The sequence below is a fragment of the Amblyomma americanum genome, chromosome 8 (assembly GCF_052857255.1).
Source record: "Amblyomma americanum isolate KBUSLIRL-KWMA chromosome 8, ASM5285725v1, whole genome shotgun sequence".
NCBI lineage: Eukaryota > Metazoa > Arthropoda > Arachnida > Ixodida > Ixodidae > Amblyomma > Amblyomma americanum.
This window is the reverse complement of record NC_135504.1, coordinates 6,230,307-6,256,889: the sequence shown is the minus strand read 5'-3', so window position 1 is coordinate 6,256,889 and position 26,583 is coordinate 6,230,307. Positions and strand designations below refer to the sequence as shown.

The following is a 26,583-nucleotide window of genomic DNA, read 5'->3' as shown; positions in this document are numbered from 1 at the left end:
CGTAAACGATCAACGCTAGCTCTACACATTGTGCATTTGATATAAATTGGAGAATTCCGCGCTAGCTTAGTTAGGAGCGTAGCAGAGTAGGGAGGTGGCTTCCTGGCCGAGCCTTACGGGGCTGGGATCTAAGTTCTCCCTCATGTGGCGAGGGATCCCGAGGGTATCTGTTGCTTAAACCGTCGTCGTCGTTTCAGGTGACGCGGTTCTTGTGACGCACGTCTTGTCTTTCAATCTTTCATATCTCTTTCAACTAACCTCTGTCAGCACGTGGCAGCGATTAAAGCTACACTTGAGCCAGTGGGCAGGCCCGTGCCCTTTCCTTTTCATTCTTCCTGTAGTCGCAACAAGAGCTCAGTTAGTGGGCCCGGCTACTGAGCCGGGGTACCCGGGTTCAAACCCGGCCGCTGCGGCCGCGTTTCGATTGAGGCGAAATGCAAAAGGCGCCCATGTGCTGTGCGATGTCAGTGCACGTTAAAGATCCCGAGGTTGTCGAAATTACTCCGGAGCCCTCCCCTACTCCACCCCTTTCTTCCTTCCTTTTGCAGCGTGGTTCAGGTCGCTGCCGATATGTACCAGATACTGCGCCATTTCATTTCCCCAACAACCAATTTACTTTTACTTTCATCTTCAATTTTCCCCGAAAGCAAAGGACAGGCGCATAACTGGCCCCCGCGACAGTGGACACCTCACTCGAGTTTAACCTACGTGGCGGTAGTGACAGATGTGCGCTGCATGCGTTGGCATTCACAGCGTTGTAGCAGAAGCGCGGCACTGAAGCTATAGACCGTCGGCGTTCATTGCGTTCATTGCCGCTGGTGTTGACGTCCTAGACTCCGGTGATGTTTAGGAAAGGAAGGCGCATAACTGGCTCCCTTGGACTGTGGACGCCTTAATCGTGCTTTGAGAAACATGGCGGTGGTGAGAGAGAGATGAGTGCTGCATGCATTAGCATTGACAACGTTGTGGAAGGCACGCGGCACGGCAGCAAAATACAGCAGCGTTCTTCTTCTTCTTCTCAAGTAATATGACACATACCCACGTGGGGGGGATTGGCCAAGGTATAGAGTAGAATGCCAATGAAGCATTTGCGCGGGGAAGGAAACGTCAGAAGACTGAATCAAGATAAAAAATTGGGAAAAATAAAATGAATTCAAGAGGTATGAGTCATCCGGAATAGAATCAATCTAGCCTTTTTTGGACATGCGAAAGAATTTTGTATATAGCTAACAAGATAATCGATTAGTTGCACTTATGTAATCGTGAAGGTAGCCGCATACACTGCTTAACTCACTGTGTGACCAACCTCTCGCGATCAACAATTTAACTGCCACCTGGTGGCAGGGTGGGCGCGCTGCCTATCTAAAGTGGGGGAACACAACGTTACAGACGCCGAGCTGCGTCTAGTTGCCCGATACACCACAGCTTTCACGCTCTAATGAGGTTCAGCAGTATTTTAACCGCAGCTAATTTTTTTTTCAGTGCTGCAAACGAAAACAGACCCGCCGCGGTGGCGCAGTGGTCAGGGCGCTCGGCTACTGATTCTGAGTACCCGCAGTTGGGTTCGAACCCGGGTACCCCGGCTCAGGCATAGGGTGGGCGCAGCTGGCAAAGAACAGGGTTAATTGGAGAGACATGGGAGAGACATTTGCGCTGCAGTGAGTGTAGTAAGGCTGATGATGATTATGATGATGATGATTATGGATTTTTATGGCGCAAGGGCAGCTATGGCCAAAGAGCGCCATGTCACAAGGTATTTTTTCTTTTTCTCAAGGTGGGGTCAGAGACCCATTTCCCAAGCATTTCACCCTAAATAAGCCGAGCACCAGACCAGGGGAAAGCTTGTACCCATTGTATCACCGGTGGGTACCCGGCGGCACTGGGGATCGAACCCCGCACCTCCCGCATACGAGGCGGATGCTCAACCACTTGGCCACCGCTGCGGTCCTGATGATGATTATGATGAATCTGGCTCAGTAGACGAGCCCCTTAACCACTGAGTCAACACTCGAGCACTCGCAAACCGGCAAGCGTTGGAACCTCACGTAGTTGCAATGGCGTGCCATAGCCGATGAGGCTATGGGAGATGCTGGTGTCCATTCATAATGCACATCGTTTATATTCTCAAGGCTCACCGATACGGACAGCATGACTGCAACACTGTCACTTATCATGCTTCCTGCTCCAATGCAAAAGGATTACTTTCCTTTTTCTTGCCGCGTGAAGGGATTTCTGCTAGTGCTAAGGCGAGCGCTGTGGCGACGAAGCTAACGACGAAAGGCGCCGAGTAGACATACGAGTCACATCCGTAGTATAACAGTCACATTTAAATTGACAACAAATTTTGCTAGCACACAGGCGCTAACACGAGACTAGGTTGACGCAACTGGCGCAATTTGGCACAAGGCAGTCTTCCGTGTTGGAGCAATTTGCGGTCAATTCAAAACCGTGAACCAGCTCGCCCAGCAATAAGTACTGGAAGATAAGCCAGATTATTTATGGTCATGATCACTACAACCAAACGCTCCGAAGAAAATCTGCCTTCAGTTTTGCTTCCACTGCCACGTTGGGAACCTGTATCTGATGCTTTTAAAAACTGTCCTCTTCTTGAACCGTAGGAAAATGGTTTATGGGGGTTTAACGTCCCAAAGCGACTCAGGCTATGAGAGAACAGAGGGAAAAGGCTTGATTCATGACCGGTACTAAAATCTAGCGATAGGACCGGACAGGATGATAAGATCAGACAACAATACTCACCCCCCCCAACCACCAAATTTTCGCCCATAGCTGACCTCTCTCCAAGTTGCACCAGCACTGTATTGCCCCAAGCTGCACATTCCTTTACAACTCGAGCGGATATGGGCGACATTGTCCGTGGGAAGCACCTGAAGGTGGTAGCTTTTTTGTTGTTTGCCCTAACGTGAATGCCGGAGTCGCCGACACTTTTTTCGATTTCTGACATTTTGTTTTAAAGACTCGGGAGAGAAAGGAAACTTTGGAGGGCAGGCCTTAAATGCATTCTGCATTGGACCACTTGAGTGAAAATTCATAGCTGCTGTAGGCTCTGAGGGTCAACAAACAATTTATTTTACGGCTAACGGCGTTACGACGCTGGTCGGTTTTAAAAATTCAGGGTGAGATGCAATCCTGAGGAGTCCATCTGAAGTCAGTACCAGGGTCGTTGCCATGAGTGGAGCGGCCGAGCATGGACTGTCCTGTAGTTACCTCCAGCGCCCAATGTTCATATCCACACCTGCATGAACCACAGCAAATAGAGTTTTCTTGTTCACTTGATCCAGTTAATTCCTTCTCTGCTAAATGTAGACGTTCTGGCTCCAACACCACGGCAGCAACGTACATAAGTCGTTACACACGAAAGGCATGTGCGAAACGCCGATAAGTCTAAAGTGTTTGAGTAGGGTATCCAGCCACTTCACAAACTAACTGAGCAGAGAGCGACCAACATCTGCGCGCAATCGTCAACTGCTCGAGGTTTGAACATTGTAGCGCAAGTAAATACAAGTACATTCAGATTTCATTGTATTTACTACTGAGGGGTAATTTTTGAGGATGTGTTTCCTAATTATAAAAAATAATGACAAAAAGGCAGCCGCCAGCAAATTTAAAATCAAGACAACAGGGCCATTTGAAGCAGAAATTAACAAGAAAATATGCAAGTAGAACGGTCAAATTGTCATTACAATTTTAACTAGGCCAAATTACGAGCGATGTACAGAATAGCAAGATTATAAAACAGAAACAGACTTCCCCCGCAGTACACTGGCGCGAGCTTACACTCTATAGAAAGGCTGATAGAGCGCACCTACAAGAAAAGATCAGGCACAACGTCTATTAATTTCTAACTAGCTCCTTTATGTCTAGCTAAGCTTGTCACACGAGTTTTGTTCCCGGAGTGTAAGTATAACAAAAAAGAAGTTGGTTCTTCCTGCAGCGTGGCATTCACCACAAGTTCGTGGTTTATTTAAGTCAGGGACGCAAACCTATGTTATTTATTCATATATTTGCTAATTTCGTTATAAACTACATTAACTGATATGACACAACCGGTGTTCACTTGAAAAAGTGAGCGCGTACAAGATACCTGAGTGTGGCCTATTCATGGTGGTCACCGGCTGCTGCCATGGCATCCCATTGGTTCGAAACTGCGGCCAAGGGTAGAATCTACTTCGCCGCTCGTCGAGCATGTATGGATCTGGAGAAAACAGGACCTGATTAAACAAGCAGCCGAGTTCGTTGCGCAAGCCTGTAACTAGTAAGTCTACTGAATTTAAGGTTGAGCAGCAGACATTGTAAAATAATTCACGAAACATCCTATCTCTGCATCCATCGCGCATGTCGCAATTTGTCAGCTGCAGGGTAGCTTAGCGCTAAGTTCCTAAGCAAGAGAAGCTGTTCAGTCGGATCTTTATCCCATTTACCCTGACATTATGTGCACGAATGTACAGAAGGTATGTCTCTCCAAAAAGATCTCAGCTCACTTTACTTGGCTCCAGGACGGGACCGGTGACCTCCAGTATGTATATCATTTATCCGTATGACCTATATTTATGCAAGCCAAGCACTTAAACAAATCAGATGTTTTCACCATATTACACTTGCTGGCGTTCTGTTCGCTTCATTCTGTGGTCGCGAGAATATTCGGGTCATTTAGTTCTGGAGCACGAAAGGAAAAGAACATGCCATTCACCTCTGTACACTCGATATCTTGGGTCAGGAAGCGGCTGAAGCTTCGCCATGGCCTCATTCGGCGGCGCTGGAGCGGGCATAGACCGCTGCCCATGCAGTGGGCAAAATAAAGGCGAAGGCTGACGGGGCGGTTCCAGCCAAGGAAACGGGCGAGGTTGGAAGAGAGGCGGCTGCTGCATCGAGACCGGCCATGGTTTGGGTGGGGGGTTGTAAGCAGGGGGGCTGTAAGCAGGGGCGTTCAACGGTTGAGGCAGCGGCTCCCGAGGCCAAGGCATGGGCCAGGTGTGTGGCCAGTAGGGCTGCGACCAAGGCTCGGTCCAGGATTGGCTAGGATATAGGGGAGGTTGGGGTTGGGATGGTGACCAGGCTTGATTTGATGGCTGGGACGGTGACACAGGCCAAGGTTGATGTGACGTATGGAAATAGGGCGCAGGCCATGATTGGTAGCTCGGTTGAGAATAAGAGTTGGGCCAGTACTCTTGAGATGGCTGGAACCCGGCTCCCGGCGAAGGCTCTGGTGACTGTTGGGCTGGATGAGCAGGCCAGTACCACAGCGAGTCCTGAGGCGAGGGTTCGGACGGCCGTGCATTGGCAGGTGGGTAGGATTGGGCTGGTGGCTTGGACCATGGGACGGATCCATAATCGGGGAACGGTCGGTAACAAGAAGCTGGACACGGCTCGGGCATAGGCTGGGGCCAAGGAGCAGGCCATCGGGCAGGCCAAGGCTCTGGCGCCGGCTGGTCCGGGTAGGAAGGCCAGAACACTGCGGGCTCATGTGGTCGTGGCTCGGGCCAGGGAATGGGATAAGGTGTGAACCAGGGCACAGGCCACGGTATATACACTGGGATGGCGCAAGGGTTACTGCTAGGAGCGGACCCGGGAGCGGCAGCATGTGTGTTTACTGAGGCGGTAGTTGTGGGCTCTGCAGTAGTTGAGGCTGCGCCGGGAGAGGGGGGCAATTGCTTGAAATGAGTAATACAAAGCAGTTTTGTGATAACACACGCACGAATCATCTGGCGCCACTGATGCTGTTATTGAAACAAAAATATATAAAATGCATTTATGTCTGCATTTGCGCATTTCCGTGCCAGACCGCACATCTTAGTCCGTCCATAAGCGATTAAAAGCAGCAGCGCTATCAGATTTTGTGACGAGAAACAAATGCACGATACAAGAAACAAATGGCAGATTCCTACGCCCGCGGTTGGAGGTGAATATTTACCCTGGCCTATTGCGCCTCGGTAACGATAAGAGCACCGATGTCTTCACAGTAGCAGCTGTAAGCATGCCCAAGTAGGCAGGTAGATAGGCTATCTCTGTTAATCACGGTGATTTGAAAGAAGGAGGTTAAGATGTGGCAGGCGAAGGGGAAGATGGCCTCGTCAGGAACCGATTTGTTGAGTTTCTTTTTGGCCGTTTTCATTAAAAACAATTTTTGAGCATCTGTAAGTCGGCGATTGTGCCTTGGGCAATCCTCCACAACGGGTATGCGCCGTTTAATCCTTCAGAATAACAATAAAACATTGGCTTTTGATGAAGCTCCTGCAAGAGAACCGCATAAAAAATATAGAATAAAGCGGCCTTCACTGCCATCGCATGATCTCTGTACATGACTACAGACCACGCCACAGTAGACACGTACTTTTTATGGAGTACAACAGAACGGTCATAGCACTTGTTGGCCTTAAAGCGTTTTTTACTTAATTATGAAAACTAATTACGACATAACATGACCCCTGCAACACGGTTTTTGCATTCACTTACATGAAGGACACGTCTTCACTGAGAAGCGTTTAGTTTGGTTTACGGGGGTTTAACGTCCCAATGCGATTCAGGCTATGAGAGACGCCGAAGTGAATGGCTTCGGAAATTTCGACCACCTGGGGTTCTTTAACGTGCACTGACATCGCACAGTACATGGGCCTTTAGAATTTCGCCTCCATCGAAATTCGATCACCGCGGCCGGGATCGCACCCGCGTCTTTCGTGTCAGCAGCCGAGCGCCATAACCACTCAGCCATCGCGGCGGGGTTTTCACGGAGTATCGTATACCGTAGAGGTAATGATGCATAGAGTCAACTCTTCCTCCCGAAAAAGTGTGCAAAAGAATGGAAGATTTCTCACGACTTAAGTAGCCTCCTCCAATTCGGGACAAAGGAGCTTTACATGGCGTCTATTCTGTCACAGTATAAAATTATATCCTAGTAAATACTTCAAGCGTCTCCTCGCAGTATAAAAAAACGCTTGCACCCGTAGGGAAACTGTCCCGTTTGTGAATAACGGTTAATTATATAAATTTTTCCCTCTGACCTTCGTCTGAGCTCTCAGAAATAGAAACGATGGTCAGAAAGTTTGATTTTGCATGCATTCTCACTCACAGATCGCTTGTTCAGCCAGGGGTCGAACAACGGGCAACCTACAAAATTTGCTCTCTAACGGTATTTGCAGTTGAAGAGACAGTAAAGCCGTCACAAGGACTGTGCCCAGAAGTCCACGGTATAGTTAAGAAAACGGACCGCTACAGAACCTTCATGGTGTGGACACTGTGTCCACAGTGATAATCATAGTGTCAGCAGGTTACGAAATTCCAGGTTTGTAAGAAAAAGCATCCTGACGTCATTGAAGGCGAAAACCAGCGGGCCTTGTTTGTGCAGTGTGCGTAGTGCATGCTCCACATTTTTCTCACCTTAGCTATGCGCTTAGTCCGTGGTTTGCTGCACGTAAGCCTGCTCGTTCCCTGTGGCTCTCTCGATATCGATTGCAGTGCAACCGGATCTTCACGACGTATGGACGTCAGTACAGTCACGAGCATGACAGTGATGTTCGATGTTTAAGGCGCAAGGGCAACTGCACATTAAGTGTGCAGCGACTGGGCTAAATATATTGTTCAGCTCAATGACAACTTCTTCAGCAACGGACGAGACGCCAAACTGATCAGCGCATCGACGAAGGCAAGTCATATTGGGGACACCTGGGGATGCTTGACGAAAGCTCCGCGCCCTGCGCTTTTATATGCCTACAGTTACGAAGCATACCAAAGCAAAAATTCGTCTGAAACCCATTCTTTTTCTAAAAACATTGCAGGGTAAAGTGAGCAGGAAGAACGGTAAGAATAGTGCTGAACATTTTAACGCGACAGCGTTAAGCCTCTTGTTCTGCAAAAAAAAAAAAAAATCGGTGTCGTCGTCGGTAGCGTGAGCGAAGAAACACCTGCCACGTAGGTCACGTGACCTTGCGATATCGTGAGATCCTGCTCAATGCGGCAGGATACCTGATTTAATATGTGCTGCGGGTAAGATATTAAACTTATTTTTGGAATATGGCAGAGTGCTTGCCTTGAAGCATTCTGGCACCGGCCGGCCCGGTATTGCACTGCCTCCGGGATCGGCTCGGGGCATATTAGCGCGCGCCTTTTCTTTCTATCTTTGCTCTCCTATCCTTTAACTCTCCTACTTTCAGCACGCAGTAGCGAGCGTGGTTCGGCTTGAGCCAGTAGGTAGGCCCGAGCACTTTCCTTTTCTTCCTATCAGCAACAACAGCAACAACAACAACAGGTTACAACCTGCCCGTGGGATTGTGAGTGAGCTGCCTGCCGTGGCAGGTGGCAGTTAAACGAATGGTTGACCGTGAAAGGCAGATAAACATGCGTTTCACACGCCCCACCAGTGGCTGTGTTTATAAGTCACCTGCCTGGGCAGTGGGCACAGTGGGCATTAACCCATTAACGTAATAGCAGAAAAGAGGAGCACTCGCCAAAAAAAGGAAAAATAGAAAAAAACAATTGACGGCACACCCTGTCGCTCATATACGCTCCATTGCGTCCGCACTTTTCGGCCGCGCTTTCCGCGTTTGTTCGAGCCCGAGGACACTCAGATCTGAACTAAAAATCGTGAGGAAGGATCTTGCCAACAACGGGTGACCGAAAAATATGATAACCGCAAAACACCGCTCTTCACGTCAGAATGTGGAAACAACGGCCACCGAGAAAAGCAAGCGGGCGAGCATTCCCTACGCTCCAGGAGTGAACGAGGCCTTAGCCAGGGTCTTCAAGGACTACAATGTCCATATCGCCCACGTGCCATCAAGTAAGCTGAAGCAAAAACTTGTCAGAGTTAAATACCGGGTTGAAAGAAACAGATTCCCCGGAGTGGTGTACAAAATTTCTTGGAAGGACTGCAAAGCTGCATACATTGGCGAATCGGGCAGTTTTATTAGGCGCTTAAAACAACATCAAAATGACGTCGCCAAAGGCCGGACGAAAAAAAAATGTGTTGGCTGAACACTATCAAGCTGCACCACAGGCCATCGATTGCAGCAACGCCGCAGTCATCGCGACGGAGTAGTATTTATCGTCCCGCCTACTTGTCGAATCACTTTACCTCCAAACGACACCACATCTTTTGAACCGAACGCGGGGTAATCTTCCCGAGATTTACGCATGCTCATTACGCCACCTGCACCGTACATAAGTCACCACCTTCGTCCATGCGCTGCCATTATGAACAAGGGACCCGTACGGGCCCCGAAACGTCAACTGTTTCTTTCTTTTTTATTTTTTGGCGAGTGCTCCTCTTTTCTGCTATTATGTTCCCTCCTCGGCAGACGGAATTCCGTCAAACACTCTACTAGCCCATTAACGCTATTGCGTCATACTATTAAGGCGGAGCTTAAGCGTCTGCGGGGCCTAGTCGCATCAATGACAGCCAGTGCCTGCTAATCATGGGTTATCGCCGTATCTAACGGCAACGATGTCCTAGTTGTGCGCAATTTTCCTTCTAGCCTATGGTAACAAGTAACTGCTGGCGCGCTATCCTACCAGTGGCTTGTACGCAACCACGCGCATCAATGAATCTAACTACTTCTGCTTTTTGGTGTCAAGACGTATGTGCCAGAGCAAGCACAGGGGGCGGATTTATTTTTTTTCTTTGCATTTTACTCAATGATATCTGCAGTTTTATATACCTATATATAGCATGCCATGGCTGTAAAGCAATAAATAACATTTATAATGCGGCGGCAGCAGAGAAACTTGTAAAACCAACTTTCTGAACCGCGAAACGTGCGCAAATTCAGGTCACGCGAATTCCGTGGCTCAAAATTAACGTGTCGATCAGAGTGAACCGAAGGTTAAGCACTCAGTTCGTTGGTGTCACTTCAATTTGAGAAAGCAACAGATCTCGTGGTAGCGCTGACACTAGCCTGGTATTTAGAATTGGCACAGATGAGGAAACAGCACGGCCACAATTGCAAAACTGAAATACATGGCCGCTTCTTCAGGTATGGTTCTTTCTCCGCTCATGCTTTTAACTCTCGAATACATATTCAAGATTACGCTGCTGTTGTGCTTACTTTCGTGAAATGCAATATACCTGCAGTTTTTGTACCAGAGTTCGCAGAAATTGGTGGCGGCGCAATACACTCCTGAAAAATAAAAATTTACCCTAGCAGACACACAGCCAAAATGATGCACTGTTGCTGCAGATAGCTGATCAAAGTTAAACGTCCATTTAAATGCGCATTGTCGAAGGTGCAGAGTTCGGCCATATTGTCCGAAGAACGTACGCAAATCAATTTTTATGGCCGGAAGCTCAGAGGTATCAGTGCGCTCTTCTCAGCAAACGGATAAAATCTGAAACTCGCCAGTCATCACTGAAATGTGCAAACACCATTGCCTAGCATCAGACGTTCCTTGTCATGTTAAATCACTTAAAAGAAGCAGTCAACCTCACACCATTAACTGGTCAGGAAGTGAACAAGTCGCCATCACCGGCTATCTGGAGACCGTTCACATCTTCGAAAGGAATATAGCGCTCATAGACAAGGGTGGAATTGAAGTGCCCACTTCTATTCCCACACCGCGTATTCCTACACTTGCTCTTCACGCTTGTGCGCGTGCTGTGTTCCCTGTGAAGACGACCGGAAAGCAACCATGCTAAAAAGCCAACGTCAACCAACTTGTTACCTTCGAAGCCACACGTTGGTTCGTGAACAAAGTTTGTCCCATTCTGCCGACACCCGCTCCCAGCCTGTCTTAACGCTCTTGTTCCCAACATGCGTGCGCGGTGCAGTTGCCAGAGCCACTCACCATGCTGAGCGAAGCTGCCGTCCAGGCCAAAGTACAGCAAAGCGACGATGCCCACGATGACCTTCATGACCGCAATGTCGGTCTGCCTGGACTTCACGGCAACGCAGTTATGCATAAGCTGGTTCACACGATCTACTTCCAAAGACCGAGACTAACCGCTCACGTCTACGTCTGGCGTCGATGATGTCGCGCTGAGTGTGAGGCGAAAGCCGGTTCTCGGGTGTTCCGGTTGATGGGAGGAGCCAAAAGCCAGATCGCGACGCTTGAGACGCGTGAAAAAAGAAGGCCTGCTTGTGCCAGCTTTCGGGCCGCTTACGTTTTCCCAGGTGGTTCTTGGCCAGAGTTTTGCAGAGTCAGCGGGAAAAAATGTAAGCTGCCCATCAGCGCCTTCCGACGCACGATGCACAACTCAGCTGAAGATATTGGTAAACAGCCAAGCACCCTACTGAGCATGCGCCAGTGTGAAAGTGGTGTGTCAACTTGAGCGCATAGCTACACCGAAATATTTAATTTGCCTGTATTTTTTGTGTGGCTGATTTTATTCCTGGTTTATGCTATTTGAATTATTTCTTTGAGAGGGTGGTGGGGAGGCCGGGTTCTTCATCACAAAAGCCATTTTGAAATAACTGTTCCGAAAGGTACTTAAGATTTTAGGCGATTTTAGGCGAAACAGGTAGCGTTGCGCATTTGTAAATGTATGCTTCCATAAGTCTCCAAATCATGCTTGCCCTACTGCATTTCCTTGAGCGCACCTAACTACCTTTGAAGACATTTAAAGAACTGAGAACGTTTCAGATTTGAAGGTTGTAAACATAACAAAGATAGCCAATATTTGGGTCACTCGTGCGCTGCTAGTACACAGTACATACCGGAAGTGAGAATTTAATATACAGCCCCTGGAATAGCAGGAAGATCTCTTTCAGCACTCATTAATTGCTTCCCGTTGCCGCGAACTGCACAAGCAAAAATTATAGGCGGAGCGGATACGGTGCTCTACCTGACAGCGAACAGACTTGAGACCAATGCTGAACTGATCCTGCTTGCGATGAAGCTGAGCAGTTTTTCTAACTCTGGTAATGCTTGACGCAACTAGCCGTTTCGATAACCATCAAAATAACAATTTTACGCGGCAGAATGTTTGCGTGGTCGCGCAGTGGAAATACTAGCTATCGCGAAAGGCGAGCGCAGATTAGGAACTGCACTTCTGCCGCCAGTACTTGTCAAACAATGATAAAAAAAAGGTTAGATTTGGCGTTGAAAAGAAGGAAGTGGAAAGCTTACAAGGGCATCACGATCACATACACTCCCAGGAAAGAATTATAAGCTTTAATGCGGTATCACTGGAAGCCTCATAAAATTAGCCCATTGCATGGAAAGAAGTGATGTCACTAAGCCGAGTAATTCTATTCGCTGGAGGAAAGTGACGTCACCTGATCGAAAGTGACGTAACTTCCGGTAAAGGCATTAACAGCTTCGAATGCTATTGCACTGCCGGCTGAAATTCTATGTAGGTGTCCCTGTGAAAGTTTTTCTTTTATGTCCTACTTTTTTCGTTCCTGCAGTGAGCCGTGATTGTGGATTATCGTTAACTGGGGAATCTTGGATTTTGTTTATGCATTCTGTTCGTTTTTTTTTTCACATATATACTTCACCGATTACGCAGGGAGCAAGCTGACCAGCGCCCGCCTCAGGCCGATAGTGATATGCCACGCAGTATATCGCAGACACCATAAAATTGTTCGCTTGTTCGCGAGCGGTTACTGAGCCGCCTACCTGGGCAGTGGCGCATCGCTTTACCGCTGCACCACTGCGCCAGGAGCCACTGAGCCAAGAAAGAACTTCGGAAACCGAAATTTTATGTCACATTACAACCTTTTGAAAAATTACGAGGATCCACCACTACAGAACAAGGTTGCCAAGGGTGCTGAAATCTACGCGCAGTGTTATGGTAGAGCGCATCTTGATGTTTCGTGGTGCAGAAGGAAAAAATGGCCATAAAATAGGATTGAACTGATTAGAGGCGTTTCTTTTTCTTTCCTGGTGTTAATTTTCGTTGGTGATATCGTCTTAATTTATTGGTTTCAGGCGGCACTACAAGATAAGAGATGGCGCGGTCTTTCTGCCTTAAGGAATGCAGACCTGTTTAACCGTGCCTGAGGAAAGGTTAACTAATATATGATCTGTGCGTCCCCGCTCCAGCGAGGCTACTGACTGGTAATTTGAATTGTAGCGGCGAGCGAAAAAGACTTGCTAAAAGTGTCTAACAAAGATGTGCCCCTCTGGTGATTCTTCGTCGCTTATTTCTCTCCTAATACGCGACACCGCAAAATCACGGCCGCCTGCATGCGGAGTTTTCCCCTTTTTCTTCAAGTGTTTAGCATCCGTTACATCATAAACTCGCGCTTTATCGCGCAGGCGCAAGATCGTGGACACTGTATACTGTACAAACAAACATGCGCTCCGTTAAACGTCAAAACTGCTCCGCTACAGCTGGCGTCTGCTTCACGCGCGTTCGCCACATTATGGCAAAAAAGAAGCATGCCTGTTGACTGCAGTAATTATAAAATAAAATAAAAACTTTCATCCAGCATAATAGTGCACCTGTAGGATTTTCATCACGCGCGCTTCATGGTGCTGCGTTAAAGATGCGCTTGAATAATTTCCTTGGAAGGAAAAGCTTAGTTTGGATTCTTCTATACCATCTAAACATGTCTAACCCCAGTGAGACGATTTCAAGACTGAAAACGTGGCGCAAAGAATTTTTGTTATATAAGGGTAAGGCGACTTTTCTTCGTTAAATTGGAGCAAGAATAGAAAAACCAACACAGTACACCAGTTTACTCGGGGCAGTTATTATGGCGCTTTTTACTTTGCATGGTGGAAGTTCTAACACCTTTGGGTTGGCGGTTAGAAAATGAAGGCACCGAAAACACTGAACCAAACCGGAGATTTAATTAATATAAAAGCTAACCTAGATCGAAAACATTAAAAGTGCAGGTAAATGTGCACCTACTCTGTAATATTTACTGTCATATGGCGGTAATAGCAGCACTTAAAGCTGGCACGCATACACACCAAAATGCGAACTCACTACTGGGCTAGTCTTCTTTCGGAAGCGAACCTGGAATCCTGGAATTATCACAGTTGTTAACCGGCGCTAGTAAAAAGTGTAGTAGCAAGGAACACTGGTGAAACAATACTTCGCATGTCTTGCTTTGTCATGTTGGCTTGGAGTTGTTAGCTTTCCACGCTAACCACGCCGTTGGAGAAGCAAGTGTGACTAAGTCCAGTGAAATATGATGATGATGATGATTATAGATTTTTATATCGCAAGGGCATCTGTGGCCAAAGGGTGCCACGACGCAAGGTATTTTTATTGTACTGAATTCGTGGTCAGAGATCCAATTTCGAAGCATTTCACCCTAAATACGCCGAGCACCAGACCAAGAGAAAGATTGCACCCATTGTGTCACAAGTGGGTACCCGATGGCACTGGGGATTGAATCCCACACCCCCTGCATGCGAGGTGGATGCTCAGACCATTAGGCCACCGCTGCGGTCAAGTCCAGCGAATAGACGATTTCTGTGAGAATAAAAGCCTCGGCAAAAGGTTCGCGTGTTGTGGCTTTCGCAAGGATATTGTGGATACCGTCACTGATGACATCGCTTTGGAAAATATCGACCCACAAAGAGCTACACTGAACGCTCGTTTCTTGCGAAAACAAACATGGATCCAAACGCCCAAGAAACAGAATGAAAACTGCGTATAAATTGCTGACTCCATCTTCTTGATTCAACTTGACCTCGCACAAAACTGTTATGAGGTATTCAGCAAGATTCTAAATTAACCATCTCATTTGTCCTCGTTAGAAGCTCAAAACTCTATGAATGTGTAGGAACGGAGGGCACGTTCGTTGGAGCGTGCCGAATTCGCAGAAAATGGAGCTTCAAGCAAATTTTCGGGCGCAAACGTTAATGGCTGCAAAAGCAACCGTTCGTTAAGGAATAAATTACCAGTTATTGATGTCCCAGTGGAAATGCAATGGGGAAATGTACCAGCTAATAACGCGTAATGCAGGTAGCCAAGAATAGGTGGTCTCAGCTACCGCCGTCGTCAAACCTGAAAAGTGGCCACACCTGCCACACCTTCCAATCATCCTACTCCCTTTGTCCTCCTGTCAGGCGGCTACACCTGGGATTTGCAGGATAAGAATAGATTCTAAATTGAAATAGAATCAGGAATGGATTATAATTGGAATTTGAAAATAATCTGGGTTGGAATAGACTGACAAGTGAAAGAAAATTTATATTGCATTTCATCCACATCAATCCATTTGAAAAGCCCTAAATTTTTTGGTGTGTTGAAAGTTAAAAACTGAGCTCTTAGATTTTCGTTTATATTCATCCGTTTTACAACCAAGATCGGTTGCTTCTTTCGTCGAGCTTTAACACGAATAATTATACCCGGGCGCAAGCACAACATTCTTATAGAGTAGGAACCGGGAGTGTTGTGCATTATTTATTTTCTACGGGGTAATCTACGAGTATACTCATGCGCTTTAAAGGATAGCCATCCCTGTTAATGCAGACCCATCAAACGGCAAAACTTTCTTAAAACACGTGAATAACATTCTTTGCATTTACAGCCCTGGCGCCAAGGACAACACACCATGAAGATATTCGTGATCGTCGCAGCGTTGGCTCTCGCAGTGTCGAGTGGCCTTGCTAAGAAACGTAAGTGGCAAAGACGTTTCGGCCAGCGCGCCCCTCTCTTGATCTGTCCGTACAGAGCATTTGGCGTAAATAATTTGTAACAATTTTTTTCACACCAAAAAAGCACCCGAATGCTAATCACAGAAAAAAGAACTCCGGTATACTGCTTACTAAAGCTATGTAGAAACCCAAGCCCGCGCACATTCTTATGCTGATATTTGCCTGCAATGTGTCGTGTGCATTTGTTGTGGATAATGTTTGCACATAATTTACGAGCGATAGCGAAATACAATTTCATCATAAAATGAAGTTACAGGAAGAAAACCTCTTGTTCGTTCTTAACTAAACAAGGCACAGAGAACCGAGTAAGTGTTCAATAATTTTACAACCATTATTTGGTCAATTTCTGTTTGCTTGTATGCTCATTTGCATTGCATGCTCAATTTTTTTCTTTGTTTGCTCGCTCGTTTCATGCTTTCCGTTTCCTTACCCAACTTTCCGCGTATCTGTCCGCCTTGAAGATGCAGGGCAAGAACGTGTCACTGGAGCGCGTTGGCGCCGCTCCAGATTTTGGCCAAGCTTGGTCGCCCTGTTAAACGAGTTGCATGCATTGGGATAAAACTGCCTCAACGAGTGAAAGTGCAAGTTTTGGTCACTGAACGAACTCAACTGTCTGGAAAGAAGTCAGAACTTGGCATACTTTTTCTGTCTTACATATGAAATCTTGCACCGTTTTCTTTCTGCAATTTTAAAATTAGTTCTTTTAAACGACCGCAAAAATCACTGTTCGAAACCTCGGCGAATTGGCGTGACCTGAAACCGTTCTATGAGAGACTTCAGATGAAGCGAACATTATTTTGGTTGCTTTGTGCTGTTTACAACATACTTTAACACCGTGCCAATACTCTCTAATGAATGGCTTCATTAGTAGCTATTAAAAACTACTCGCAAACACGAACATTTCTGCCGTCATTACAGAGCCGAAATAGGAAGCATAGCACCTCTCAGAGAACGCAAAGTTCAAACAGCTCGTCCATCCTTCAAGAAATATTTTTTTGTTTCGTAAGCTGTGTGGTGTGTAACAATATACAAAATCAAACGCGCTGACCTTCCTTATGTTTAAGTAAATTAATTCCCATTCACCGCGCTACGTGACTTCTGTACTGAATGAAAGTTCATTAATATCTCTTTTTGGTGTGCTTGTGTCTCGTCTTCGTTCTTTTTTGTGGTGTGCATGGTTTGGTGCTAAATTTTTTTTCTCCAATTCATGAATGAAAGTTTTAAGTACGCTAATAACATTTAAAGTGCTTAGAAACTGCAACGCCTCGTAACTTTAAATCTCGCTTATTGGCACTGCTCAGTGAAGCAGGATGGTTCCTAGGGGCTCAGCGACGAGTCAATTTTCACTTTCTTGTCCAGACCCTGTGACGACAACGCCTGCAGCAAAGCGGATCCTGCCACTTGCCAACCACACTGCGCAAAGGAGGCCTTCTAATTCTTCATTGCCAAAAATTGCGCCTAAATCCTTGTCGCAACCCCAGTCCAAGCCCTTGTTTCAGCCTTTACCCGACGGCGCCCATTATCTTCTCCCTCTTGGGCAGTTCACTCAGCCCATAATTCAGCCATTGCCTAAGGCCTTTCGTTTACCTTTCTCACAGCCACAGCCTTACCCTCCGGGCATTCCTCAACCATTCCCGCAGCCCCAACCTTTCCCTCAGCCGTCGCCTGGACCATTCCTTCAGGCCTATCCTCAGCCATTTCCTGGACAGTTCTCTCAGCCCCAACCTTTTCCTCAGCCTTTCCCTGGACCGTACTCTCAACCCCAACCTTTCCCTCAGTCACTTCCTGGACCATTCCCTGGGCCCCAGCCTTTTCCTCAGCCACTGCCTGGACCGTTTCCTCAGCCTCAACCATACCCTCAGCCATTCCCACAGCCACTGCCTCATCCCTATCCGCAAAAGCTTCCTCAGCCTTATCCACAGCCTTATCCTCAGCCACAACAACCCTTCTTCCCTCAGCCACCGCCTCAGCCCTATCCTCCGCAGTTCCCGGAGTCTTACCCTCAGCCCGTCCCTCAGCCTTTTCCTCAACCTTTTCACAGCCTGTAACACAGTTGTTTCCTCCGCCTCAGTCGTTGCCTTTCCAACCGACCAAACCTCATCGTTGGCCCGTGAATCCCCAAGTCTCAGCTTCAGCCTGAATGTCCGGGCAACGCCTGTTTTCGACGCTGTAGCTTTCTGACGATTAACCAAGATATTCACTCCGGAAGCTAAATAAAGCACCGCTAGTACATTCAGAAAGCCTTGTCTTTATCGTTACATTATATCGGGCACGTTAACAAGAAGGCAAGGATACCACCCTTTGAACTTCCCGCCTGAATGATTCCTTGCCAACAATTTTTCAAGTGTTTTATATTTTAAACCCAGAGCATTAATGTTCCCGTTCTACAGAAAATCCGGCGTCATCGACGGTGTCGTCGTCGTTGGCGGCTGTGTTGTGAGCGATAAACTGGTTGGCCCATCTTCCACCTAGCTCACGAGACCATGTGACGTCATCAAAACCTGCCCACCGTGGAAGGTGGCAGTTAAATTAATGATTGGTTGCGAGAGATTGTTCGGGAAGAGCAACTCGGGTCTCACAAGCCCTGCTCTTCTGCCCTACCAGTGGCTGTATGAAACAGCAACCTGCCGGGCAGTGGCGCCTCGCTTAAACCCTTCACCGTAGCTCCAGCCCTTATAAAAATGGTCTATAGACAGTCTAGAGACTTCTTGCAGACTCTATTGCCTTCCTACAGTTATTACATATGTCTTTTTGTTTATTCAGTTTGTTGACTGTCTATAGAAAGAGTATACGAAAAGTGTACAGTGTCTATAGACTGTCTCTAGGATTTTTATTGCCTATAGATTATTGTAATGAGGTTTGTCTATTGAGAGTCTATAGACTTTATAGACAGAAGTCTATGTGCAGTCTATCGATTGTGTAAAGAAATTCTTGTAAGGCAGGAGTGGTATGACCACTCGTAGCGATATATTAATCTAAAGTACAGAAGTACCAATTTCAAATATGCGTGCAATAACCCGTTAACGCTGTCGTGTCACACCCTTAAGCCGGAGTTTAAGTGTCCCCTCCACTTTTTCTTGTATAACCAGTAGTTACGAGGTTGTGTGCGCAGAGATGCAGGCCCATTGCTGTCTGTTACCGTCCTCCGGGGCGTTGTATGCGAAATTTCGTTGACTTTATTGAAGAGATTTTGTCGGTTGTTAATGAAAATCATATCATTCTCGATGCCGTCCTTAGTGTTGACTAATAGTGCACAACAAATTGAATTTAGAAATGTGCTGTCGTGTTACGGCTGTGCCAATTCGATAGTTTCTTCAAAAAAAAACGGAGAGTTGAGCTAGTTGGTGCAACATACTTCAAAAAATACAGCGCATCGAACGAAGGTAAAGCTAGTTGACGACTGCTCGCTTCTCCTTCGTCCGTTGCGCCGTGTTAAGTTCTTCCACGTGAATCACCCTTTACTCAGAAACTATCTTAGATCTCTATTTCAAATAGGAATCCATCTCTCATAAAAAGTTATGTGCTTGAGCATTGTGTCAGCGACCATTTACTGGTATTTTCTTATTTATTTACTGGTACTTCAAGGACCCAAAAGGGCCATTACATGTGAGGTGGGCTTAAATAAGTCTTTCCTTAAAGTCTTTCCTTCTGGTCTCTTCTTACAGGTTATAAAAAGTGATAAAAGTTATCTGTCAATTGCTAGGAACGAGGCATATATACAGTTCCAACAAAAAGAAGAAAACACACACCCATTCATAGATTCAAGTCATTCATACATGCTGCACTGACCAAGGACGATAACTAAGATCATCATTTCCCCCGTTCTTTGGAACCAATCGATAAAGCGGGGCTGCTGACGCAGGCGTCTTTTGACCAGGCGATGTGCGCTGCTTCAATTATTTCACGTGTTAGTTGGTTACTGTGCTCGCTTAAAACTGTGTGCGAGTGAAGTCAGGGTGGCAAGTTTTGCTGTCACAGTCTCTGCAGTGGATGCCGAGATGCCCTTTTACAGTGTTATGCACATTGTTGCTGTGCTCCTTCAGGCGTTCATTAAGGCATCTCCCCGTCAGACCCACATAGAGCTTGCCACATGTCAAGGAAATGGCATAAACTACACCTTCTTCACAGAATACGAATTGATTTTCATGATTGATGTCGCACTCTCTAGGAACGAAACCGGTATTAACCATTTTGCGCATCTTCCCAAGCTTATCCGGAGCCGAAAAAATGACTTTAACACGTGCTCTATTTGCTATATTTTTTTGGTCTGTGGGAGAAATGATGAATGTAAGGCACAGCAGTGTTTTTTTTTCCTTTCGCGTCAACGAGTCTACCCGTTCCCTTTTTCTGTTTTTGCTCAAACTACTGAGAATAGATTCTGACACTGACACTAGAAGCTGCTTGGGATAACCAGCCTTTATGAGCCGATCAGTTTGGTGAAATAAGCTATCTTGCATGGAGTGCATGCAAAATTTGTTGAGCGCATTGTGAAAGCATGATTTCGCTACGGCACGTTTAACCAGCTTAGAATGAGATGACGTAAAGGGGAGCAATGACTTGCTGCTTCGTGGCTCGTAAGACCAACACGTGTGAAGGTGCATTAATACGAGTTTGATATCTAAAAATCGGATGACATGATTCTCTGGCACTTCAGTAGTTAGTATGAGGGGATGGAAGCACTGAACAAAGGTAGCTTTGATCTGCGTAAAGACTGCGTCAAATTTTTCTACACTTGTGTCTGTAAGAACAAGAAAGTCATCAACGTAGCGAAAACACTGCACAACCTTAGAACCTATGAATTTTTCTTGAAGCCTTCTACCCTTTTGTGCTAACAAGTCACTAAGCACTGGAGCTATGCATGACCCGATGCAAACTCGTCGTTTTTGTAGGTAAACTCGCCGTCACGTTCCTAGCAATAAACATCAGTTGCAAGTCAGCGCTCGTCTGTGTCGTGTCTTCCTCGTAGTCCCTGTCAAAGTGCGCGCTGCTATGTTTTAGAATAGAAAAACTGTCTGCTTTAAAAATTTATGCGGAACTGAGAGGAAACAGATCTTGCTCAATTCAAATCATCTCGCAATTTATGGGCAAACAAGACGTTAAAGGAAACGTACTATTTTTAGCTCTTTCTTTTCTTGTTTAGCACGTTCAGACGCCATGTGGAACAAGTTATTCACTGAAGGTAATTAGTGAAAAAAGGAAGTTAACCTCAAAAATTCTACAGGATGGACAGGTGTTGAGCGGACAAAAATGGTCGATTCATTTATTGGCTATTTTGCACATCGAGACTTTGGCCCAGTATTACACAGATATTGAGGTATATTAGGGCCAGGAAATTTGAACAATTTATTCTTAGAGCCGATGGATACAGCTGAAGTCTGTCCAATATTTTCGAACCTTAATACTACAATGGCCGCTTTTTGTTGGTATTTTTGCCGATCTCACTCAGGCATTTTATTGCATCAGGCATTCAATTTTCTAGAAACGTTAAACTCTTACGTCATCCATGGTCTTTCCTTAAAGTTATCCTTACTTAAAGGCTTTCCTTCTTTCTGGTATCTCCTGAAAGTTTTAAAAATATATATATTTTGAATATAATACAGTCTGCTTAAGCAAATTACTTGACATTCGTAAAAAATGAATAATTGCGGGTATGCCCCAATGAAGCATTCCAGCTCTATTACTTTTTAGTTTCTATATAAATGTCATAACCTATATTTGTGGCCACCATAAACTACTCATATACGCGTATGATAACGAGTATGTTGTCTCATCACGTTGTGAAACTGATTTAATACCTTGACACCTGAACTAGCGCCAACCACTTAAAAACGCGGGTTGCATGTCGCCCGCGGCGGCCGCGTTTCGATGGAGGCGAAACGCTAAGACGCCCGTGTGCTGTGTGATGTCAGTGCACATTAAAGAATCTCCAGGTGGTCGAAATTTCGGAACCCTCCACTACGGCGTCCCTCAGAGCCCGAGTCGCTCTGGGACGTTACACCCGATAAAAACCAAACCACTTAAAAATAAAAGCTTTAAAAACAGACTGTGATATTTCATTCAAAAGGCTGACGTATTGATGCTAAACATGATATCGCGTGTAGAAATTCTAGAATAGATATTCTTCCACGTGTTAAGGTGCTCGCTGTTTATTTTTGAGAGTACCTACAATAGAACGATCACATGAATAAGTTATTGCAAACACTAAGTTCTGTCACGAAATGTCGGATGTCCCCAGTTATTCCCTTCCAAAGTAATTTAAACTAATGACTTACAATGCTTTATTTCTATCTTCCCTACATTACTACCTTTTAGTTTCTACAGCTCTCAAGAACCCACTCTTTACTGTCTGCTCATCTCGGTTCTCAGATGAATAAGCGCAACAAAACAGAAGTCAGGTTCTCTTCTTGGTTAAGTGCAAGGAGACAAAATAGTGCTCGCTTGAAGGTTTTTGCACTTTTGACCGACTATATCACACGACAATCACAAGAGACCTTCAGAGAAAGTAAACCTTTATTAAACTACTGTATGTACAAACGGTAATTTCTACTTCTTTGATATCTCACACCTCATAGTCAGTTATTGGGCATAAAGAGGCCAAATTTGTAAAACAGCTAAAAAGTAAAATCGGATGCCTACGGTTGGCACATTGTATACAAGAAATAAAAGGCCATTCTTTATTATCTATCATTTCTTTCGTTCAGAAGTGGAATGGGTGCATTTACAAACTCAGATCACGGAGCATTCAGCACTAATTTAATACGGTTTCTGTACCTGGACTCCATTACTTCTATTATATTTGGCCCGGCCAGTTCCAGTACTCTCTCGGTGAACCAGTACCACATGTATTCGGCGAGCTCATATTTATCTCTAAACATCTCCAGAGACATGAGATGTGGAAATGTCATCACCTCCGCTTCAGAGGTCGTAACAGATGTTTCGAAGTTGTCTGAAATGTGGAAATGTTCGTAAATCATAGCAAAGACTCAACTTAATCAGCCCGATATCATCGTCTGCAGCCCGTTAGTTTTCAGCACTACTGACCAGACAAGTATCGTTAAATGCGGCGTTATAATTATATAACTAGTCTTTTTTCGAGCATCATTATCTACTATTTTTCTTTTACACATAACAGAGGTAAACGAGATTGCATCGGTCCATGAAGAGAATAATGCCGTGAATCTTTCAGGGCTTGTTTGTTCATTCTTCAAAGGTGCGGGCCCGACGCTTTATCGCTTTGTTTGTGGCTGCAAGACGCGACCAGATTTATCTCGATCGATCGCATTCAGGCGGAGCTGATTCTACGGTGTTTCAGAATATTTTAGTAACTCTACACTTTTTATCTCGAAAGTGCGCTATGAGTCTTAAATTGAGCGCGGCCGAGAGCGCCGGGCAATCTGTTCGACGAACGCCGAGCACGCTTGTTGCTACGCCGCCGCCGAGGGATTCAGTCCATTGTGGGCGCAAGTCAGCCCAAGTAAAGAGTTTCGTTGAGACTCCATTTCAAGGCGAAAGCCTTTAATGGCTCATTCTCCCGTCCGTCCTGCGTCCAATACATCCAGCAACTCAATAAGAAAAAAACTCCTTGTGCACGATGGGATACGAACCACCATCCTTCCGTTCCGCAGCCGAACGTGCTAACAACTACGCTACTTCCTGCCAACGCATATGTAGTTCTCGTTGTCTAGGACGCTGGAGAGTGTTTGCGGAAAGGCGGCGAGTCAGACGGATGCCTCCCAAACGCCCTATGGTGTCTCCAGCATTTAAGATTCAGAAACAATTGTGTACTTCATTAACATCTTAACCACACATCAGTGACACAATAGGGAAAACCGCGCTAAAGGCTTTCGCCTCACCGCACTTTAGGTCAACAAAGTGCCCCTCTGAATTTTGCACAGCCTTTCTGCTCTCCGGACTGCAGTCACCACTTCGTGACAATAACTGTGCCTGTAACGGTCAGCCAAAGAAATCAAACTGCGGAATGCGCAGCGAACAGGAATTATCGGTATCCTAGTTGAAATCAAAAGGAAAGATTTGAACTTATGCAGCACATGTAGTCTGGAGCACTGATTACCGATGATCTCTTGCTGTAAGAAAAAGTATTCCAAGATAGCTGATACAAATGAGTGTTGCTGACGGCACTCCAGGAGGTACCGCTGCCCACCACAGTGGCGAACGCAGGAGCATAAAATGGCCAACCAATGATCTTCGGGAGCAGCATTTGTTTTGGGCTTGCAGTGTCTTCAACCTAGCTGGTGATGCCTGTGGCTATGATAATGACTCGTTTTTATGCGCCTAAAGCGAGAAAACTTATGAATTTTAGTTTTCAAGGAACGGGCTAAAGTTGCACTGCGCATTGAAATTCGGCTTACGAGTTGAAAAAGAAATTTCGTGATAGGGTTGGAAGCTAAGGAAAAAAGCAAAAAAATAGCTTTTTAGAGTTTTTTCATATGCACGATTCAGGATTGAATCAACGCTATTTTTTTTTTTTGCTACGTGACGATTATTTAATTTTAAAGACGCAAGGACAGCCTTGCCTAAAGAGCGCAGTGGCTGTTTGATCTGCAGGTGGTGGGGGCCAAAAACAAAAACTTTCTTCAAGCATTTTAACGCCGAGGAGCAGAACGCCTGGCAAGCGTAAAGATAGTTTATGCAGTTTTATGCACTTTTTCTGTAGCCTGACTGCCAGGAACTTCCAGCCACGCTCTTTGAGGCTGTGGCCGGACTGGCATATGTGCTGTGTTACCCTTGTGCACAGCAAAATTCTATTGCATTATTCCCGTTGCGAAAACTGGTGGGTACCCTACGGAATTGGGGAGCACACCCAGCACAGCTCACAAACAAGGCAGATGTTCAAATCTCTAGGGCACAGCAATGTTATTTTGTTGTAACTAGAATTCGCCTGTACACGGCGAATAACGTGCCTAAAAAGAGTCTACCAGAACTAGTATGTGAAACGTGATGATAAACTGTATGGATGCTAATCACAAAGTGACCAAAGGAGGGAAAATCTCAGGCTGCTTGCCAACGTTTCGACAAGAGAACTTGTCTTCCTTTGGACATGCTATCGCATGCTATAAGATGAAATACGAATGAAAAGGAAAATATGGGGAATGACGACAAAGCTGTCGCGAACTGTGCCACAAATAGCGCCTATACTTTCCCCATACCTCGCCATCAGGTTGATACTGTTACCTGGTAATCAGACAGATCCGATTTAACAATGATAAAAAACTCCGCATAACTGACAGTTTAGAGAGGCTAGTACTGCAAGAACTTAATACCAATTATTTCCTCGAATAATTAGAAAATAGACCTATAATTACTTTCTGTTGAAAAAAATTGCAAACGCCAACTGCTTAAATTTTCTAGGGATATGCCCATTGTGCTTTGGGAAAATTATTTTTGTTCACACGAATGCGCAAGCGCTACCTTCCACGGCAGAGAGAAGGCCGGAATAGGAGATTTTTGACAACACAGAACAAAGTGAATAAGGGTTGAGAGGGAACCTCAGCCCGCTAAACAACCTTTCGGCAATAGGACCGACGAAGGCAAGTCTTTCGAACGTTTACTAGACGACTGAGGCTACCCTTCAAATCTTGTTCGTTTTGTTTTGTGTTGTCAGGTCTAGTGCGGTATCTAAGATAGATGGTAGGGTAAATCTGCCAAAAACTTTATACTAGTGCCAAAAATAACACGCACTGTAAGTGCCAACACTGTCTAACAGTATGAGCGGAAGATCGCTCCAAGCCACTTAAACATGGCCCTAAAAGGCGCTCCTCCTGGCATTTAAAAATGCCAGATGCGAACGTTTGACATGTAGTTTTTCATATCTCTTTATCGGCTATAAATATTTCTTTGTGAACTTTTATGCTCAATTTTTTATTAGTTCTAACTACAAATTTCGCCAGTAGGGGCGCTTTAATAGCGCACTGAAGCCTAGTCGTCGTTGCCTAGTTCAACCACTGTTCCCCCGGCGTGCTATTGCTTTTCAGAGTTATTCCTCCACGTTATTGCAGTTCATCATGGCAAAAACGGCTATGACATGGAAGTGGAAGAGGAATTTCCGTGGCAACTACTTATTGGTGAAAGGTACATCAGAAAACAAAAACAACTACAACCAAGGAAATGGTGGGGCGTAGTGAAGTCTTTGAAAACAGGTCAATGTGCCCTATGCGCAGGTTTAAACGTGTGTGGAGCCAACAAGTCACGATTTCGTTTGATGTATATAGGCATCCTTCGTGACTTGCAAGTGTTTCTGGTTTTGACTTCGCGATGCCTTCTTATAAGGGCTGAGAAGGCAGGGATCCGGATCACAATTGTAATCCGGATCTCCGGTCACTGCCTACCCTAAGTAGACGTATTCCCTTACCACTTCCAGAACCTCGCTACCAATTGTAAACTGCTGCTCCCTTCCCAGAGTGTTGAATATTTCTTTGGTTCTAAGGCGATAGCCTTTAATGGCTCATACTCGCGTCCGTTCGTTACATTTTAGGTCACGTGACCTAGGTCCTATCACGTGACATCACGGCGCAGCGCGTCGTGATCTCACGTGACCTGTTAATGTCACGTGACCTTCCTGCCACGCTCGTGCCAGCTGCTCTTCTACTCTGTCGTGAAATGAATTCAAGCGCGGAAAATTCAAATCAGTGCAATGAGTCGCAAACGGCTTTCGCCTTCCGGCAGTTAAGAGATATCGAAGTGCCTAAAACGAATATTTCTGCGTGTTAATTTTTTGCCGTCACCAGAGCGGAAAATTCCTATTGGCAGGACGCAAGTGACATCCCCGAACCCAAAGTGACGCCATTAGAACGGAAGTGACGTCACATCAGGTAAAGCATCGACAGCTTCTAATACTAACGCATTGCCTACACACTACGTAATTAAGCGTTCATGTAAATTTTTGTCGCCGCGTTGGTCGTCCGTCACTTGTTAAAATTTTCTTACTTGACACTGCACTTCCAGAAAAGTGTGTTAACTTATTTTATGAATTTATGATTCTTGAGGTATACGCTTCTTGGG

At 45.7% G+C, this 26,583-nt stretch overlaps 2 protein-coding genes across 2 annotated transcripts in view; one reads left to right on the top strand and one right to left on the bottom strand.

Annotated features, from left to right (window-relative positions):
* Positions 1 to 17,842, top strand: part of LOC144100831 (uncharacterized) — a 45,403-nt gene extending 27,561 nt beyond the window's left edge. The window contains exons 2-3 of the mRNA XM_077633718.1: positions 15,438 to 15,525; positions 16,924 to 17,842. Of these exons, the coding sequence (XP_077489844.1) occupies positions 15,462 to 15,525; positions 16,924 to 17,612 (753 nt within the window). The 5' untranslated portion in view covers positions 15,438 to 15,461 and the 3' untranslated portion in view covers positions 17,613 to 17,842. The remainder of the gene's footprint in view (positions 1 to 15,437; positions 15,526 to 16,923) is intronic.
* On the bottom strand, positions 3,078 to 10,907 carry LOC144100830 (uncharacterized). Its single transcript, XM_077633717.1, has 4 exons — positions 10,792 to 10,907; positions 4,709 to 5,644; positions 4,103 to 4,213; positions 3,078 to 3,253 (listed from the first exon to the last, which is right to left on the bottom strand). Exons 1-4 carry the CDS (start codon positions 10,904 to 10,906, stop codon positions 3,222 to 3,224), a joined length of 1,194 nt encoding a protein of 397 aa, XP_077489843.1. The 5' UTR covers position 10,907; the 3' UTR covers positions 3,078 to 3,221.
* Positions 17,843 to 26,583: the final 8,741 nt, after the last annotated feature.